This window comes from Sinohyriopsis cumingii, chromosome 4 (assembly GCF_028554795.1).
Source record: "Sinohyriopsis cumingii isolate HCF-2022 chromosome 4, ASM2855479v2, whole genome shotgun sequence".
In the NCBI taxonomy this organism is placed as follows: Eukaryota; Metazoa; Mollusca; class Bivalvia; order Unionida; family Unionidae; genus Sinohyriopsis; species Sinohyriopsis cumingii.
Genome location: NC_142964.1, coordinates 96404681 through 96421897, shown reverse-complemented (window position 1 = coordinate 96421897; position 17217 = coordinate 96404681). Strand labels below are relative to the sequence as shown.

At 35.5% G+C, this 17217-nt stretch overlaps 1 protein-coding gene across 3 annotated transcripts; it reads left to right on the top strand.

Moving 5' to 3' along the window:
* Window positions 1-1173: 1173 nt before the first annotated feature.
* LOC149801719 (uncharacterized) lies at window positions 1174-16630 on the top strand. 3 transcript variants are annotated; one of them, XM_089956022.1, is made up of 2 exons: window positions 1174-1364; window positions 9737-16630. In XM_089956022.1, the coding sequence occupies exon 2, from the start codon at window positions 9757-9759 to the stop codon at window positions 11317-11319; it is 1563 nt and encodes a 520-aa protein (XP_089812148.1). In that variant the 5' UTR covers window positions 1174-1364; window positions 9737-9756; the 3' UTR covers window positions 11320-16630. The 3 variants fall into 3 exon arrangements, with proteins under 3 accessions (XP_089812148.1, XP_089812149.1, XP_089812147.1); XM_089956023.1 differs by lacking the exon at window positions 1174-1364 and adding an exon at window positions 1393-1539; XM_089956021.1 differs by lacking the exon at window positions 1174-1364 and adding an exon at window positions 1393-1564.
* The last annotated feature ends 587 nt before the right edge of the window (window positions 16631-17217 follow it).

Sequence of the window (17217 nt, the reverse complement as noted above, 5' to 3'; positions counted from 1 at the left end):
TCCCTATCACATTTTTGCACAGCACACGATGTGTAAGTATTTATTTAAAAATTACATTGCATTTTAAAAATTCCAAAATATGAAATAAGAGCACCTTCTTACTGTTGTACTTTTCAGCTCTCAGGTCTTAAACACATTGTTAATACACAGTTCAACAGATATAGTGATGAGCATAACTCGAAAGCATATTCAACTTTTGAATGAGCAACCCAAATCTGGTCTCCTCCAGTCTGTCTCGCTCGCCATGTATATATTCGTATTTGAGGACTGGCTAGTATTGCGTCACGGGACCACGTGATCTGTCGTCTCATCAAAGCTCGGAAAAAACTCGGCAATTTACGGAATCGTGGTATCTTCCGCGCAATATAATCACTACCCGCCTACGATATTTAATTTATAAGTTATATCTGTATTGATGTATTTTTGTATATTGGTGGTATGTGTGCAATAAGCAATATTCTCTGTTTCCAAAATTGCATTAAGCTATCAATACTGTTTTAATTCCAGTAGTATCTATCCCGACAACAAACTATCATCAATGTCCGACAACATTGTAATGAAAATATTATTAACTTCCCAAATGAGTTAGTTTCGAACAAAAACCTCTTAGATTACCAGTGTTTAACAACGACTGGTAAACCTGGCAACTTTCTTACAGTAGAGCACCTTTTAACATTGCTCATTTATAACCTTCATGAATCTAATAATTTATATCTCAAAACAAAACGGTGATTTAAGATATAGATCTCTTCTGTACGTATGTATTTCATGTAGACTAATATTAATATATGAGAAATTCAGATGTCAAGATTTCATATCTTAACTAGCAACACATTAATTTTTCTAAATAAGATAGAATGAAATGGCAAAAATGTACAGTTCTAAAATTTGCACTGCATGATTATATATCTGTTGCATTGTTAGCGGATAAGCCCTTGAGAAGTTACCCCCACCCCTACCCCACCCGCCAAAAATTGTAAAGGATTTCATAATTTTGTGTACCATTCTTAGGTCTGTAGTGTTGAACTTTTTATTGAAAGAATTTATATTACAAAAATTATTTGGATAATGTTTTGGATTTTGGGGTTAATCTTTCAGAAAAGTATATATCTAGAGCGCCCCCTTTCTAATGGCAAATATCTCCATGAACCACGCGAGAGTTAGGACGAGGATAGCGATAAGCCTCGACAGCTCGCCGCGAGCAACGCACGAAAATATTATTTCACGCACAGAAGAGCTTGCCAATGTCAACAGAGGCATAAACAAACGTAAATACGTGGTTCAGCTACTTGGACTGTTATACTTCTGACGTATATCGCGACCTATTTACCTGACGATATGGACTAAATATACATTTTATAAGGGCAAGTAATGTTTATAAATTTTGATCATCATAGTCTCACTTTCTATGGTAACAGTGCCTGATATTGTCCCTACTCATACTTGAGTCTCATTATAAAACGTAAAAAAAAGAATGGCAGGATACCCGACTTGTTCATGCATTAAGGGTTGTACATACTTGAGGAAGCTATTGAAAAGGTACAGTGTTCATTCTGTATGCAAGGTATGAGCATTTGAAAAGTATATGATGAAATCATAATGCCGTAAAAAATGAGATATTTGATCAGATTTTGTTCCGACATTGTTGACACCAGATTTCGATGTATTGACATACAATGTCCGCAAGTTTCCTCTGACCCTTCTCATGCCATTGTTTTAATATTTGGACATTCATCACAACATAAATATCCAGATATCAGAAAATGTGTTGAAACGGGTTAGAGGAAACTCGGACTACATACAGTGAAGATCTGCTATTGTTTGAGCTTGTACAGGCGCCCGTTTTCTATACTTATCGAAAACCTTATGTTGAGATTTGAAACAAATTTTGCACACTGTCAGTTTTTGTATTTTATAACATAATGATGCCTTAAAATATTGTGTCCATAAATAAAACAATCCAATGTGCGAAAAGCCAGCTTTCCATCAGAAATTTCTTACAGGTGGAAATGATGCTCACCTGGGTTGCGCTTTTGTCCAGTGCAAGCTTGTGACAACTCATTTTACACATGAAGACAACTGGAGAAAACTTCCTACATGATTCTGTAATGCCAGTAGTGATTTCATGTCAGTGTTTTTGTTGTGGGTATAATGCATACCATTTTTCAGCATATGATAAGCTATACATGTCTGCCAGTATATTTGGTGGACTATGAACCTGGGAAAACCAATGGAAGAACCACTGATGCTGCCCTCTGTCATGTATTTTATGTAGCTATACCCTTGTCAAAATATCCTCCTTCACCCCTCTTTTGTTTTCCTTTTCTTTTCTTTTCCCTTCTTTTGTCCTCTTTCTTCCCCTCCCCCTTATTTGCTGCCCACAGCCCCTACAGAAGTGCCACCTAGGGTGATATGCCCCTATTCGGTACACCAGTGTTTAAACCTATATATGGTTTATTTAAACACACATAATTTTATCAATGGCAGCTAGTGGGCACAGGGGCCTTAACTCGTGTGCTTCTTCCATAATCGGGCACTGGAATAGTATATTTTGGTTTATTATGTCATTTTGGATCAAGATGACACTTATTAATCTTTGGGCACCTGCAAACATTATCATCTCAAACAAATTGGATATTTAATGCAGAACTGTTGTTTTCCAAAAAGGACATTATGAAATGATTTTCCAGCTGGGAAAATTGACATTTTTCTGTATGCATCATTGTACTAAAGGTGTTAAAACTTCATTGAGACAGATGCTTTTCCAAGCAGCAATGCCTCTGCTCTTAATTTCAGGTGAGAATATAGATGTGCCACTTGGATTTACCCAATTAGAATGTGGTTTGCGTTGAATTAAAAGAGAGATTCAAGTTTCAGAAGCAATTTAAACAATCAGTTTAACTAGTGGGACATATAAAAAAATAACTTATAGTGCTTGTAAAGATACTAATTGTTCAGCTTAAGAAGGCGGTGGGGAGAGGGGGTGTCATTTTCTGGAGACCCTCTATTTATTTTTAGCTTGAACACCTAAGGCAGTACTAAGATTTTCCATGGATTCCATTACAATAATGGAAAATTATCTATTGAAATCAATCAAGGTTGCAATCCATTATCAGATTTTCTTGTAGATTTTAAAAAATAAAAACGTATAGTCCTACCAAACAAAACTTTTACTGCAGATAAACTGAATAATCGACATTGTTAATGTATTTTGTGTTTGTTACTTAAAGTTGCTCATGTACATAATTATTGTGGAAAAATGTCTGTATTAGAACAAGTTAATGAAGTAAATAAATACAAGCTTTATATTAATGGTAAATTGATATTAATAGTCAATTAATGACTTTAATGCTACAATGAGTTTGCATTCAGCTGAATGTGAATTTGCTTGATGAATACAGAATTACTTGCAAATTGAAAATGATTGCGTTGCTTGTTCACAACAATGCAACATTTTGAGAAAGGGAAAACAAATGTAGAATCATGTAAACTTGGCAGTCATAATGCAGGATATGACAATATTGTTGACAATACAACAATAGGGCATTGAAACTCTTCCATTATTATCACTAGCATTAACCCCGTATTTTGTGAATGAACAATTTAAGATAAATACTAGATAATACTGTAGATGCTATGTATTTGGGCAACAGTGCTTTACACTGCAGATACTTTGTCTTGGGATAACAATGATTTACACTCCAGATACTTTGTCTTGTGACAACAATGCTATACACTGCAGATACTTTATCTTAGGATAGCTGCTATACACTGCATATAATTTGTCTTGAGACAATAATGCTTTACACGGCAGATACTTTGTCTTGGGATAACAATGCTATACACTGCAGATATTTTGTCTTGGGACAACTGCTATACACTGCAGATACTTCTTGGGACAACATTGCTTTACACTGCAGATACTTTGTCTTGGGATAACAATGCTATACAATGCAGATATTTTATCTTGGGATAACTGCTATATGCTGCAAATAATTTGTCTTGGGACAACAATGCTTTACACTGCAGATACTTTGTCTTGGGATAATAATGTTATACACTGCAAATACTTTGTCTTGGGACAGCAATGCTATAAACTGCAGCTACTTTGTCTTGGAACAACAATGCTGTACAGTAGTACAATGCAGATACTGCTTATCTTGCTCATGCTGTGAGAAGACATATGGTTGTCCATTCTGTAGCCTATGGTCGGATGAGATCTGGGATCTCAGAGAACAGATACACATATGAAGTGAGAGAAAAAAATATCCTTGTCTTCTTCATAGCTCTGCGGGTTCATGTTCTCAATGTCCCTATGTTCTCAGAGAAGGGTTACACAAGTTTCTCTGGCAACTCTTGAGTAAATAGAACCCCTCCCAAGGGAGGAGTAGCACCTTCTCTCATCTAGAAGGGCAGAGAGTTAGTTTAGCCTATTGACCTTTCCTCCCTAAGGCCCCAAAAATTATGTATGCTTCTGGTTGGAAGACTATCCCTGTTTATGTTGCCAACCCTAGCACTTTTTTCCCCCTGAGTAAATGTAAAAAAAAAAAAATTCAGGAAATTACTTTATGCATATTATTTATTGAGCCAATACTTCAAATGCTTCTTACATTATATATACTAATCATCATAATATATATAATGTTTAAAAAAATAATACCTACCTACCCTAATTTTAAAACCAGTTCAATCGGAAACACATTTTTTCTTTTTTGGCCTAAACAGATTCCTGCTGGAGGAACCATTCAAGATGGAGACCACAGCCTCAGACAGAAATGCCATAAGACATGGCGATTGGGAAGTCTCCATCAACCTTCATATCTTTCCTTCACACAAGAAGCACCTCCAATTATGCTTGAATAGGAGGCCTTCCAATTGTGAACTGTGCCATCCAGCCAGGCTGTCACACACACGTTTTACCAGTGTCATGGTACTAGTTGCAGCCCATTTAAGGTCATTAGTTATCTCATTCCCCTGATATTTTGCCAATTAGTTGATCCACAATGGCCAACTAAACTCCTTGAAACTGGTCCATTGCGATCAGGATGAGTTATCTGCCAAACAGAATGAAATCAGAACTCACTCCAGCTTGAGATTTTATCTATGTGTGGATGAATTTTCATAAAAACAAAAAATTATTTTGTGTCCCTCAAGACAGAGTAGACAAGATCTTGTCCCTGTTTAAGGTGCTGAGAGTAAAGACCTCACTTTCAGTTCATGTTTTTCTCACTGTGCTGGGAACTTTGAACTCTGCAGCAGACCTGGTTCACATAGGCAGACTGTGCATGCATCCTCTCTAGTTTCTTCTTTTAGTGGCATGGAAATTGGACAGAGACTCTCTGAATGCTTTGATTTCCCTGGGTTAGGATTTACACCATTACCAGATTTGGTGGACAAATCAGGACTGGTTTCTGGTAGGAGACCCCATGCACTCCGACCCCTGAACCTCACTCTTACCTATTCACAGCTGCATCAGACTAAGGATGGTGTACTCATCTAGAGAGCTCTTAAGGGTTTATGGTCCTGGAAAGAATCTATCCTCTGCATGAACAATTTGGAAATTAGGGAAGTTTTCTTGGGCATTAAGGGTTGCATCCACCAAATAAGAGGTTGCTACACGATTGTCTCCAAAACAACAACATGACAGTAGTAGGAGACAAGGAGGCACACATGCACTTTGTCTCTGTATGAAGGTTATGAACCTCTGTCGCTGAGCAACTTCAGTAGAAATTACCCTCCAAGATTGCAACATTTCCTGCAGGAAGATTATTATCTAGGACAATCTGTCAAGGAAAGGGAAGATAGTCCTCATGGAATGGTCATTCCACCAATCTGTTATTCATAGCAGAGTTCCTGTTCCAACTTTGGGTGACTCCATTGGCAGACTTGTTTGCCACCAAGCTAAACAACACATTCTTTTGTTTCCCTAGTCTCCGACCAGAGGGGCTAGGCAGTGGATGCTTTTCGCCTGAAGTGAAATAGTCTGTTCATTTATGCCATCATTTATGCCATCACACCTTTCAGGATGAACCCACAAGCCCTCTGTGACCACAATGATTGCTGGTGGACCATCCTATGACTTTACCTCAGATGAGAGACCTCCTGTCACAGCACAGGGACTCTCTCCTACACAACAGCCTATAGATTCTCCACCTTCATGCTTGCTCATTTCAGATGATCTCTCTGCAGAGAAAAGTTTTCAGTCAAATTGCTAAGTGCATCATTCAGTCCAGGAGAAGATCGATGTCTGAGGTGTAATGCCAAGTAGAGAATCTTTTTTGATTGGTGTAGTAGAAAACATGTCAATTCTAGCAGTCCCTCCATGAACACATGAATTTCTTTTCTCATCCTTTTCATAGAGAAAAAAATGTATATTTTCTACACTGATGGGCTATTGAGCACCTGTTTCCAACACACTAAAATTTTCAAAAGTCCTGTCCATTGGTTCAGATTATAATGTAGCAGACCTGATCATGTATTTCAAACTGCAGAGACCAGTGTTTCACTCTCTAATGCCTAAATGAAATCTTTCTTGTTGTCTTGCGTTCTCTTAATAAACCTTCCTTCAGACCTTTGGGTGAAGCTTCCTTCGAGAACCTTAACCTCAAGTGTTCTTGCTTGCCTTAGTGGACTTCAGCTGAAGGACCAAGCTGCATGTCCTATCCAGAGTGTGGTGGAAATAAAGATCAGTTTCTCTCCTTTGCTAATCATGTTTTTTTTTAGATCACCAAACTCAGCCATATCTGTGCTGGGGATGATCTATATAGATATTTATGTCCATTTAGGGCTTTATGGGTGGTTTTTTGGTAGCCTTTACAGGGAGATGGAATGGTAGGAATCATCTTTTCCTCCGTTTTATAAAGGTTCAACTGATGTTTCAGCTTCCACCATTTCTAGGGGGTTGCATTAATTGTCAAGAGAACTTACCAGTCCCTTACCGATAGGGACCAGTCTTTCATGAAAATCAAAGCCCATGAGGTTCTAGCCATTATTTCCTCAATGAACTATAAAATTCATTCATCTGCTGTACTCCTTTCTCCTTTCACCGTCAATTGTTAACCCATCAAAGTGAATACATTTTCTCAACTGGGGCCAGTCATCGTTGCACAGCATATGGCAGTCCCATCCCCAGTAGTATCTTGTCTTCTGTGAGGGTGAGAATTCCTTTGTGTTTGTTTGTTATTCGCCAGTTGTGGGATCATCAGCCTCCTGCCAAACTGTTATTAAAATGTAGTTTTGGAATGGATGAAATAGTAAAACTGTATTTAATAATGTAATACTTTCCTGCAACTGTTGCCATATTCCCTCATTCCACTCTGGACTGATGTCCAACTAAGTTTATGCTGCTGTCCAAAAGGAATGAAAGAGCAGGATGCATGGGCAGTTGTGGGGAGATGATCTAGTGTTCTCATTCTGGTTCATGCTAATGGAGATGGATTTTCATCACACAGGCAGGGTAGTTTCCTCTAGGAAAAGTACCATCCATGCACAAGCAACAAGCAAGTATTACATCATTAAAATCAGTTTTACCTCCCCTCCATAAAACTACATATTGTTTTAGAAGAATACTGGAACACCATTATCATTGACTGATAACACAGGAAATAACAGCATTGTTGACAAATAATTATATTTGCCATGAATAAACAGGTTACTGTATAGCAGGTGTGTGGATTGCATAGACATACAATGACTATGCAAATAATATCCCATGGAATCCATTTATTTGATGACAAGTGTTTTACATATATCACAATAACTGTCAAGGATTATATGCCCTTTTTAGTCAAGACACCATATATCTTGGTCATATGACCTCAAATTAGCAGAGCAGAAACTATCCATTGGTATTATTTTAACTGCTAGGAGATAACAGTATTTTAATTACAAATAAGTAAAAAAAATATTTAATTAGCTAGCACTTAAACATATATTTTTTTAATTTCTAAAACTCCACCAGAAAATGAGTCAAAACATCAGAACTCCTATGAAATATCCCTTATAAAATGTACATGAGAGCACATAGGCAGGTGACTTCATACCATTGTGCTCATGTGTTTATCCATAGTTGTCACTGATGTTACAGATCAGTAACCTTAACTTTACAACAATTTATTTAAGGGGGTTTATTCAAAATTAAATACAAATCTTAGTGGACAACTACATATTTAAGGGGCTTAATTAAAAATTAAATATCAATCTTATTGGACAACTACATTTTTAAGGGGCTTAATTAAAAATTAAATATCAATCTTATTGAACAACTACATATTTAAGGGGCTTAATTAAAAATTAAATATCAATCTTATTGGACAACTACATGTTTAAGGGGCTTAATTAAAACTTAAATATCAATCTTATTGGACAACTACATATTTAAGGTGCTTAATTTAAAATTAAATATCAATCTTATTGGACAACTACATATTTAAGGGGCTTAATTAAAAATTAAATATCAATCTTATTGGACAACTACATGTTTAGAGGGGTTAATTCAAATTAGATATCAGTCTTTATGAACAGCTGTTTGTTTACGAGGGTTAATTCAAAATTATATATCAGTCTTGTTGGATAGCAGCGTGTTTACAGGGGTTGATTACAAATTATATATCAGTCTTGATGGACAGCGGTATGTTTAGGGTTGTTAATTCAAACTTGTATATAAATCTTAATGGACAACTATATGTTTAAGGAAATTAATTCAAAAGTAGATATTAATCTTATTGGAGTTTTAGACAAAGTTTTCAAGTTTTGGTGAAGGTTTGAAAACTAACAAAAGGTATATTGATTGTTCTAGTAGCAGTTGATTGACTATTTGTAACTGTTTTATTTTAATGTAGGTACATGTACTCCTATCAGTTTAGATTTAATTACAATTTATAGTTTTAACTGTGCTGAAGTGAAGCCATATGGTCAAGCTACAAGGTGTAACGGCCAAGAAGATCACATTCTAAAACCTTAAAAATAGAAATACATCTTGAGTACTTTTTTCATTGACTTTGTTTAACTAATACATAATGTGTACCTGTATTGTAAATTATGCAAAACTGGTTGTCAGCAGTTTAGAATAATATACAGTACATGAAGCTGATAATGATTACTTTACCAAACTTTTTCTGGTATTGTCACATCAGGATTCTGTATTTTTCAGTGTTGTTAATGTGGTGTTGAGTATTTTCCAGTGCTGTTAATGTGGTGTTGAGTATTTTTCAGTGTTGTTAATGTGGTGTTGAGTATTTTCCAGTGTTGTTAATGTGGTATTGAGTATTTGTCAGTGTTGTTAATGTGGTGTTGAGTATTTTCCAGTGTTGTTAATGTGGTGTTGAGTATTTTCCAGTGTTGTTAATGTGGTGTTGAGTATCTTCCAGTGTTGTTAATGTGGTGTTTTCCAGTGTTGTTAATGTGGTGTTGAGTATTTTCCAGTAACATTACAGGAAGACAAGTAATGATGCTACAAGAATTTTAATGTCCAGTGTTTCCAGTATTGTGGCTGCCAGCTTTTTATGAGTCATGATTACAATATACCATATATTAGTCACTTATAAGTTGAATCCAACTAGAAACAAGATAGACCCTGATCTGACATCGCAAGTTGCACAGGAAGATCAGGGTCTGTTTTGTTTGATCTATTGATTACTCCTAAGAAACTACATGGACCTATGTCAATGCACTTGGAGCTGACTTACAAGCAAGTATGAATGATATAATATAAATATTTTTATTCTTTGTTTCTTAGATTTTCATTGTTGTGATTGGATGGGAGACAGACGATATGGGCTTAGACGCCTTAATATTGGACTGCGGTATCAACCTCGCAAGACTTCAAGGCATCGTTTACCTAGAAATGAGACCCAACAAAACCATGATCAGCCACAGCTTGAACCAAGAAGGTCATCTGTGTATAATTCCTCAAGCTTTCCTTTATTTTCAAGACCAAATGCTGACAATGAACTTGTGGCTGAAAATGCCATGTCCAGAAAAAGTAAATCACTCCGAAATCTTAACACCACACGACAATCAAGGACTCGCCAGAGACAGTTATCTCTGCACTTTCCTCATAATGGTGGTGATTCAGAGGATGCTAATGGTCCCCCACCAGTTGAGGAATCATGCACCAGGGGTAGCAGATTGACATTAGCTTCTGTGTCAGATAATGATTCACTTGATGCTTTAGTGCTTTTGCCTCCCCATCCACCTTCAGCAATTTCAAGAAATTTACAAACTGTTAGGGCTGCCATAAAGTCAGGAAAGAATAGTGGAAAGAATATGTCCTTCTCATTCCAGCTTTTACCGTATATCTGTCAATTGAAAGTGTTTTCATATTTATCAAGCCTTGAAAAAGGCCGGTTATTTTTGGTATGTAAGTGCTGGTATGACCTGCTGAGGAGTTGTTGTTTGTGGTCACATGTCTCATGTTGTGAAATTCAAATGCATTGTGTTACAAAAGAACATCACAACTGTTTGGAAGTTTGCTATCCCCATTACTGTCACAGAGTTCACCAATTCTTGGATTTTCTCAGGGATATTCAACCAGTGCTACACAGTCTGGAGTTTAAGTTTGACATAGCAGACACAGAAGATGGCTATTTGTTTAAACTGGAGCAGCTTATTCAGAATGCAAATATTTACAATTTGAAACATGTCAGCATGAATTGGAAGTCAACTCCTGTCCGACCATTTTGGCTGGACAAATCAATATTAAATTCCAAATGTGATCAAGTCATTCAGAAGCATCGTCATCGACAAAGACTGTTTGTCAATTTCTTTTCCCATTTCACTCTCTTCACCCCCAACATCACTACACTAATCTTTCCATTTGATTGGTCAGAGAGGAGTGTTGAGAGCTTGCTGAGACTTAAACAATTACACAGTCTTGTTTTAGAGAAATACTTTGTATTTCAGTATTTGAGTCAAACATTATTAGACAAGCTTCTTTCTGGTCTGTCAAATCTAAAACGACTGATGCTGGAGGTTTGGACTCCATGTGGACAGGGTTTAGTTATGTTCTCGATCACCTCCAGATCTTTGGAGTACCTGGACATATCACAGTGTCGAGGCTTCTACATTGAACACCTAAATACACCCCATTTGACAGAGTTCCATGTTGCACGACATCCTTGGAATGGTCCCCTGGTCATTGCAGAACAGCTGAATATCCGATGTCTTCATGACATTCTGCTTGAAGGGGCACCTGACCTTGTCAAGCTTAATGACCACTATCTTAAGAGCAATTGGATGGAAATTAAGTACAGTCAACTTCAGGAGATCCTGAAAGGCATTTGCTCATGCAGACAGCACAAGACTGGATGGGCTATGTGATCACTTCAGAACAGAAACATCATCTGTAATTGTAGATGGTCAGTTTTATCAGAACTGTGCCCCAATTAAGGAGAAGAGGGGAAAAGTGTGCCTTATTCACTATATATGCTTTGTTTCTGGTAAAGGGCCTTTCTTTGGTGATGAATAGATATATTGCAGCTAAATATTTTACTAAGTATACCGGTACTATTGTCTTAAAATCATGAATAAAAGCCTACCTTTTCATTATGAATGATACAGATATGGAAATAAGGAATCGAGGCTTAATATTAAATTTTTATTATGGAATGTATTTAATCAGGAGAAAGAGAGAGAGAGGGGAGATAGCTTAAGAAGAGGGGAGCATGCATCATTTCTGCATGAATACTGATAGGCATTTTTCATTGTCACTCATAATTGTTGCTTATTTCATGTTTTAGATGGTATATTTGTGTACACCAGTACACATGTCAGTCTTTACCATCCTTAAAATAACTTTTTTCATATCAGTTATTGTTTCTTTTTTAGTTCCAATGGTCATTGACCATGCGATGACCTGTTGTCAGTTGTCCATCAATCATTAATCTGTTGTTATTTTTACATCATGTAAACAGCGAAGATTGCTATGAAACTTTACACACACACACACACACACACACTTACTTATCCCAACTTCCAGTAGGTCCTAAATAAAAACGATGCCCCAAAGAGATCCAATATATCCACCAGAAGAGCTATTTTTGAAAATCTTGTTATCACTACTCTTCCTGAATGGATGGTCATATTGACGTGGGGTTTTCACTCAAAGATATCTTGTGAAGTCTAGTTTGCCCTAATGAAAATGGTGCCAATCTTGCATCTGGTAGTGGCCATATAAAAAATCTTATGGCTATTTCTCCTAATTGGAAAGTCATATTGATACAGGGTTATCATTGAAAGATATTTTATGATGTCTAGTAGATCCCAAATGGAAATGGTGCTTCTAGTACATCTGGTAATGGCCACCATAGAAGCCACATTAAAATCTTGCTATTGTTACTCCACGTGAACAGATCTTTTTTGCATGGATTTTTTATTAAAAGACTTCATATTATGTCTACTTAGTCCTAAATGAAAATGGTGTTGATCTGATATCCAATGTGACCATCACAGTGGTCATATTTGACCATACCAGGTTTTTCACTAAAAGACTTCAAATTGTATCCCGAGTCCAATATTGCCACCACAGTGGCCATCTTGAAAATCTTATACTTCTACTTGCCAAATTGATAGTCATATCAACATGGAATTTTCACTTAAAGATTTATGCTGTTTAGATTGCCTTTGGTGCTGGTATAAGATTGCATGTGGCCACTATGGTGGCAAGTTTAATTTAAAAAATGCACCAGTATGTATATGGTTCTGAATGAAAATGGTTCTCATCAGGCCTCAAGAAGGTACCATACTATTAATGTCAGTAATCTTGTTATCATCACTAAGACAATTCCTGTCACATTAAATTGGTTAAAAATGAAAATGGTGCAACTCTGACCACCAACAGATCCACACTTTTGCTAATGAATTTGGAAAACCAAACCAAAATTGATGATGAGGTAAAAGTCAAAAGTCATTTGCTTGCATTTTTATACTTCATTGATCATAGCCAATGTGGGTATGTGAGAAAGCTTACCAGTAGCTTCTCAAGGGTCGGTGGTTCTTTCTGGGGATTTCCCGGGTTCTTCCTCCACCATTAATACTGGTCGCCATGTATAGCCTATCATGTGCTGGAAAATGGCTTTCAACCCTACAAACAACAACAACAACAAGAATCACTGATCTTATTTGTCAGACTGACTTGTATATATCCAAGTTTTAGCGGACCTTGCATATTTTGCATGGGGTTTTGATTTTTATAAAGAATAATTTCTCATGTATTCCTCACTAGTTAGCCTGGTAATTTAAAATAGACCTTGTGCAGGTATATCTTAGGCATCAATTGTAATTCCATTAATTGGGGTGTATGATGCCCCTTGTACATCGGGTTTGGTGGATGTTTCTATGGTATAGAGTACACAGCTTTGATGTTACTTCACATGTGCTCCTCTCAAAAGACTACTAGCAAATTACATACAGTTTGGGTTAATATCAGATACTTAATTCATTATTATATCCAGATTAACTTAAGCATTTGTAACTTTTTCCACAATTTCCATACTTTTTTGTTGTTGCTGTTGTAAAGTTTACAGAATTAATCTGATTACCAGCATAGGAACTCAAGTTGTATGCTTAAGTGTTTGATAATGTTATGTCTATAAAGGTAGCTACAAGAAACAAAAAAAGTAAATTGTTAACAACCTTACTTTATAATTTGATTACTCATGGTCTTAGAGACAGAACTGGGTCTCATGTTGAGAGCACCTGCAGATATTTCTGCAAATTGTGTAATTTTCACTGCTTTTGCATATTTGTGATGGATTTGGGAATTTTGTGGACTTTTTTTAAGACATTTTCATTTACATAATTTGTATACACTTTACATGCGTGCTTTTGACAAATGAATGCAAAAAATTGAGATCTGACCAATGAATGTGAAAATGTTGAATCCAACTAATGAATGCAAAACTTGTGTGATCTTGGTTAGTTTGTTATGAATTGCATGTAAACATTTCATGTTAAGTCCATGTTGGTAATGCCATGTTATTTGTAAAATAATATGTTCTGGTAAAATGTGAACTTGTTTTGCACTTGGTTCTTAGAAGTATGGATTTAATGAGTTGTAAGAGTGTGGATTTTTTGGGTGTAAGTTTACAGATTTTGTGTAAAAAAATTCTGAAATGATACAGATCTGGTGAGAACATATTGTGCTTATTAGTAACAAGACCAGGCTCAATGATAAGCATTCTCTTCATTTGTTTTTGAACATTTTTGGCAAATAATTAAGATATTTTAGTCTGATTGATCCATGCTATTTGACAAATTGATTACACTGACCCCCTATTTTTTTATCATGGAAGAAATGCTGTATCAATCATGATGTTTGTTGTGTAGCATTGTATAATTGAGAAAATCAAAGACTGACATAAAATGAATGATCAGTTATATTGTCATCTTGGTCATATCACTTTTTTAAGACTTAATTATTAGCAACCTTAGATTGGTGCATTTTATACAGTTTGTGATCATGTATATATTTGTTGATTTTTTTCATTGGTGCATCTTTTTGTATTATCTAACTGTCTCAATCTCTTTTATGTGTGTGTGCATGTGTGTGTTTACCAGCAAGTATTGTCTAAATTCAGTCTGCCTTTGTTAAATTGTGGTATGTTTGTCATGCTATGACATTATGAGTGCGACATAACTTTTTATATTTTTATCAAAAGGCATATTGTCCTTTCACCCATCTTGTCTGTTAATTTTCTTCCTGAACAATAACTTGAGTCATCTACTATCAAGAGTTACCAAACATTATGGATGGCTTTGGGATAAGGTTCAACCCTGTTGATGGAATCAAAAACTGACTGAAAGAAGAAAAATACTTTCTGCACAGTAACTTTAAATAGCTTTGGTTACCAGACTTAAAGTAGATAGCTTATGATTGGGGTAAGAAAGAAACCTGTAGATTTAAGGTCTTTGGTCTCTGTGACTGCAAGAAGTAAAATACCTTCCACACATTAATTAAAATTCTCCTTGAAACTTTGAGGATAGCTTACACTTGGGATAAGGAAGATTCTAATCGATTTTGAGATATAAAAAAAATCAAAGGTTAACATAGCTCAGCTGATACTGAAATAATAAAAATAGTTTCCACACAATAACATCAATTCAACATGACAGATGTGTACCAATTTTTAGGGATGGCTTACACTTGGTATAAGGAAGCTCACTGATTTGGGGTTCAAAAAGTCATTTGGACATAATGTGCCATTCACAGTACTTTATCTACCAAAGTATATCATAAAACTATGAACTTTGGGAGAACTTGAACATAAAATGATTCAGTTATGACTTCTGTCTCTTATTAGATAATAAACAAGAAAAATGTGTATAGTTTTAATAATTGTAACAACTATCCAGTGAAAGTGATTATGAACTACTGGAACTCTGAAGTGCAGGCCAGGCTTTCTTTTGTGGAAATCTGATTTGATCTTAATAAGTTCGTCCTACTGAAAATAATCACTCATCAACATTACTTTGTGTATTTCATGAGACAACTCTGTCATCTTCAGTCTGCACACATTTAATGAACATTTAAAACTCATTTAGCTGTAAGTTCATGGACAATTAGTGATGGTACTTTTCTCCATACTCTTTCATGCAGTGACCGTTATCATGTCCAACTAAGAATAGCACAAGAAAATGCACATCAACCCATAAACCTTTATGCAATTTAGAGTACTAGGACCCTCAGCTATGTAAAAATATAAATTTCTGAGAAGGCTGAATGCTTCAACATTTCACAGGCAATTATCTTTAATTTATGCATGTACAATGAAACCTCTCAAGCCTGAAACCAAAGTAAACAGAAATCCTCCAAAAATGAAATAGCCTTCTGGTCTAACATGGTTCCTTATTTAGTAAATAGCTTCCTGTTCCAGAATGGTTCTTTATATAGTAATGTTTTCTTGGTAATCTGAAAACCCTGCAAAAATAAAAAGTTTGATTCAGCCCCATATGTTTTATCTTCAAGAGGTTTCACTTTGTGTGCATAATATGTGTAGAGTTTACCTTCAGTTACCTCCATATCATTTCAGTTTAAATCACCTATTCTTTTGTTATCGGATATCATCGACTGAACAGTTACAAAATGTAGCAATGTATAATTTTTTTTAATTTATTGAAAAACTTTTATTTGCATAATTATTTGACGCAGTTAGATGTAACACATCAGTCTTTAGTTTTAAATATAGTACATCTAGCCAGTTTTTAATTTACACATGAAACATTGAGCCAGACTTTAATTTGAAAAAAGTATAGATCTTGATGATGATTTGTGAAAACATAATGATGCTAAATTATTTTGATTTACTTTTACATGGACAAAAATAACTCGCTATATGCAGAGAGTGGAAAGGCTAAGTACTAGCTGGTTGTAGATGGAAGTTAAATATTATAATTTTTGTTTTAAATGAAGTTAGAAGTATTATTTTGTATACTATCACCTCTGTTTTTTACATGTAGCTTCTTCACACAGATGCACAAGTTAGTATATAGTGCTTTTGTTTAAATTTTGCTTGGCTTACTGTTGGATTCATGTAGTTGAAAATTTGTCTTTTTAATGGATCTGTTTAGAAATAGACATGTATTTTTAGTATTCTTGAATGCTATGACACATTAAAATTGTTTAAGAAGCTTATGATTTTATTGTTCCTTGTTGATTTGATTCAACAATGTATATGTGAAGGAGAGAATTAGGTACATCATTAGTGGACGATGAATGGGTCAAAAAGACTGTATTGAACAAGAACCTATTTCTACCCCCATTTTTATGAAAACTAAATATTTATAAATTTCATGATTCTTTGCTATTTAAGATATAAATCAAACTCTTCAAGATTCATTATGTTTACATATTTCTATTTCATACCCAGACAATACCTTTTAACATAGGCTAGTGTTGGAAATTTGGGAATTATCAACTTCAAACCCCAAATTAAATATGAGCACAGAAATTTCAGCAAATTATGTATTTCTTATGAACAGAATGATGCTCAAAATATCTTGGAGCAAGGACAAGGTTGTGCTGGTACCTAAAAACTAAAACTTCACAACCTTTACTGATATCTTGATGCTCTGTTTCTACCTAGGACTTCACAGTGTGTAAAGAAATATCACATCTTATTCTATTCCTACCAGTACTGTACTCTAAAAGATTCAAAAGAAGAGACTGCTCTGGTGGCATAGTGGTTAGAGCATCCGCCTCAGATGTGGGAGGTCGTGGGT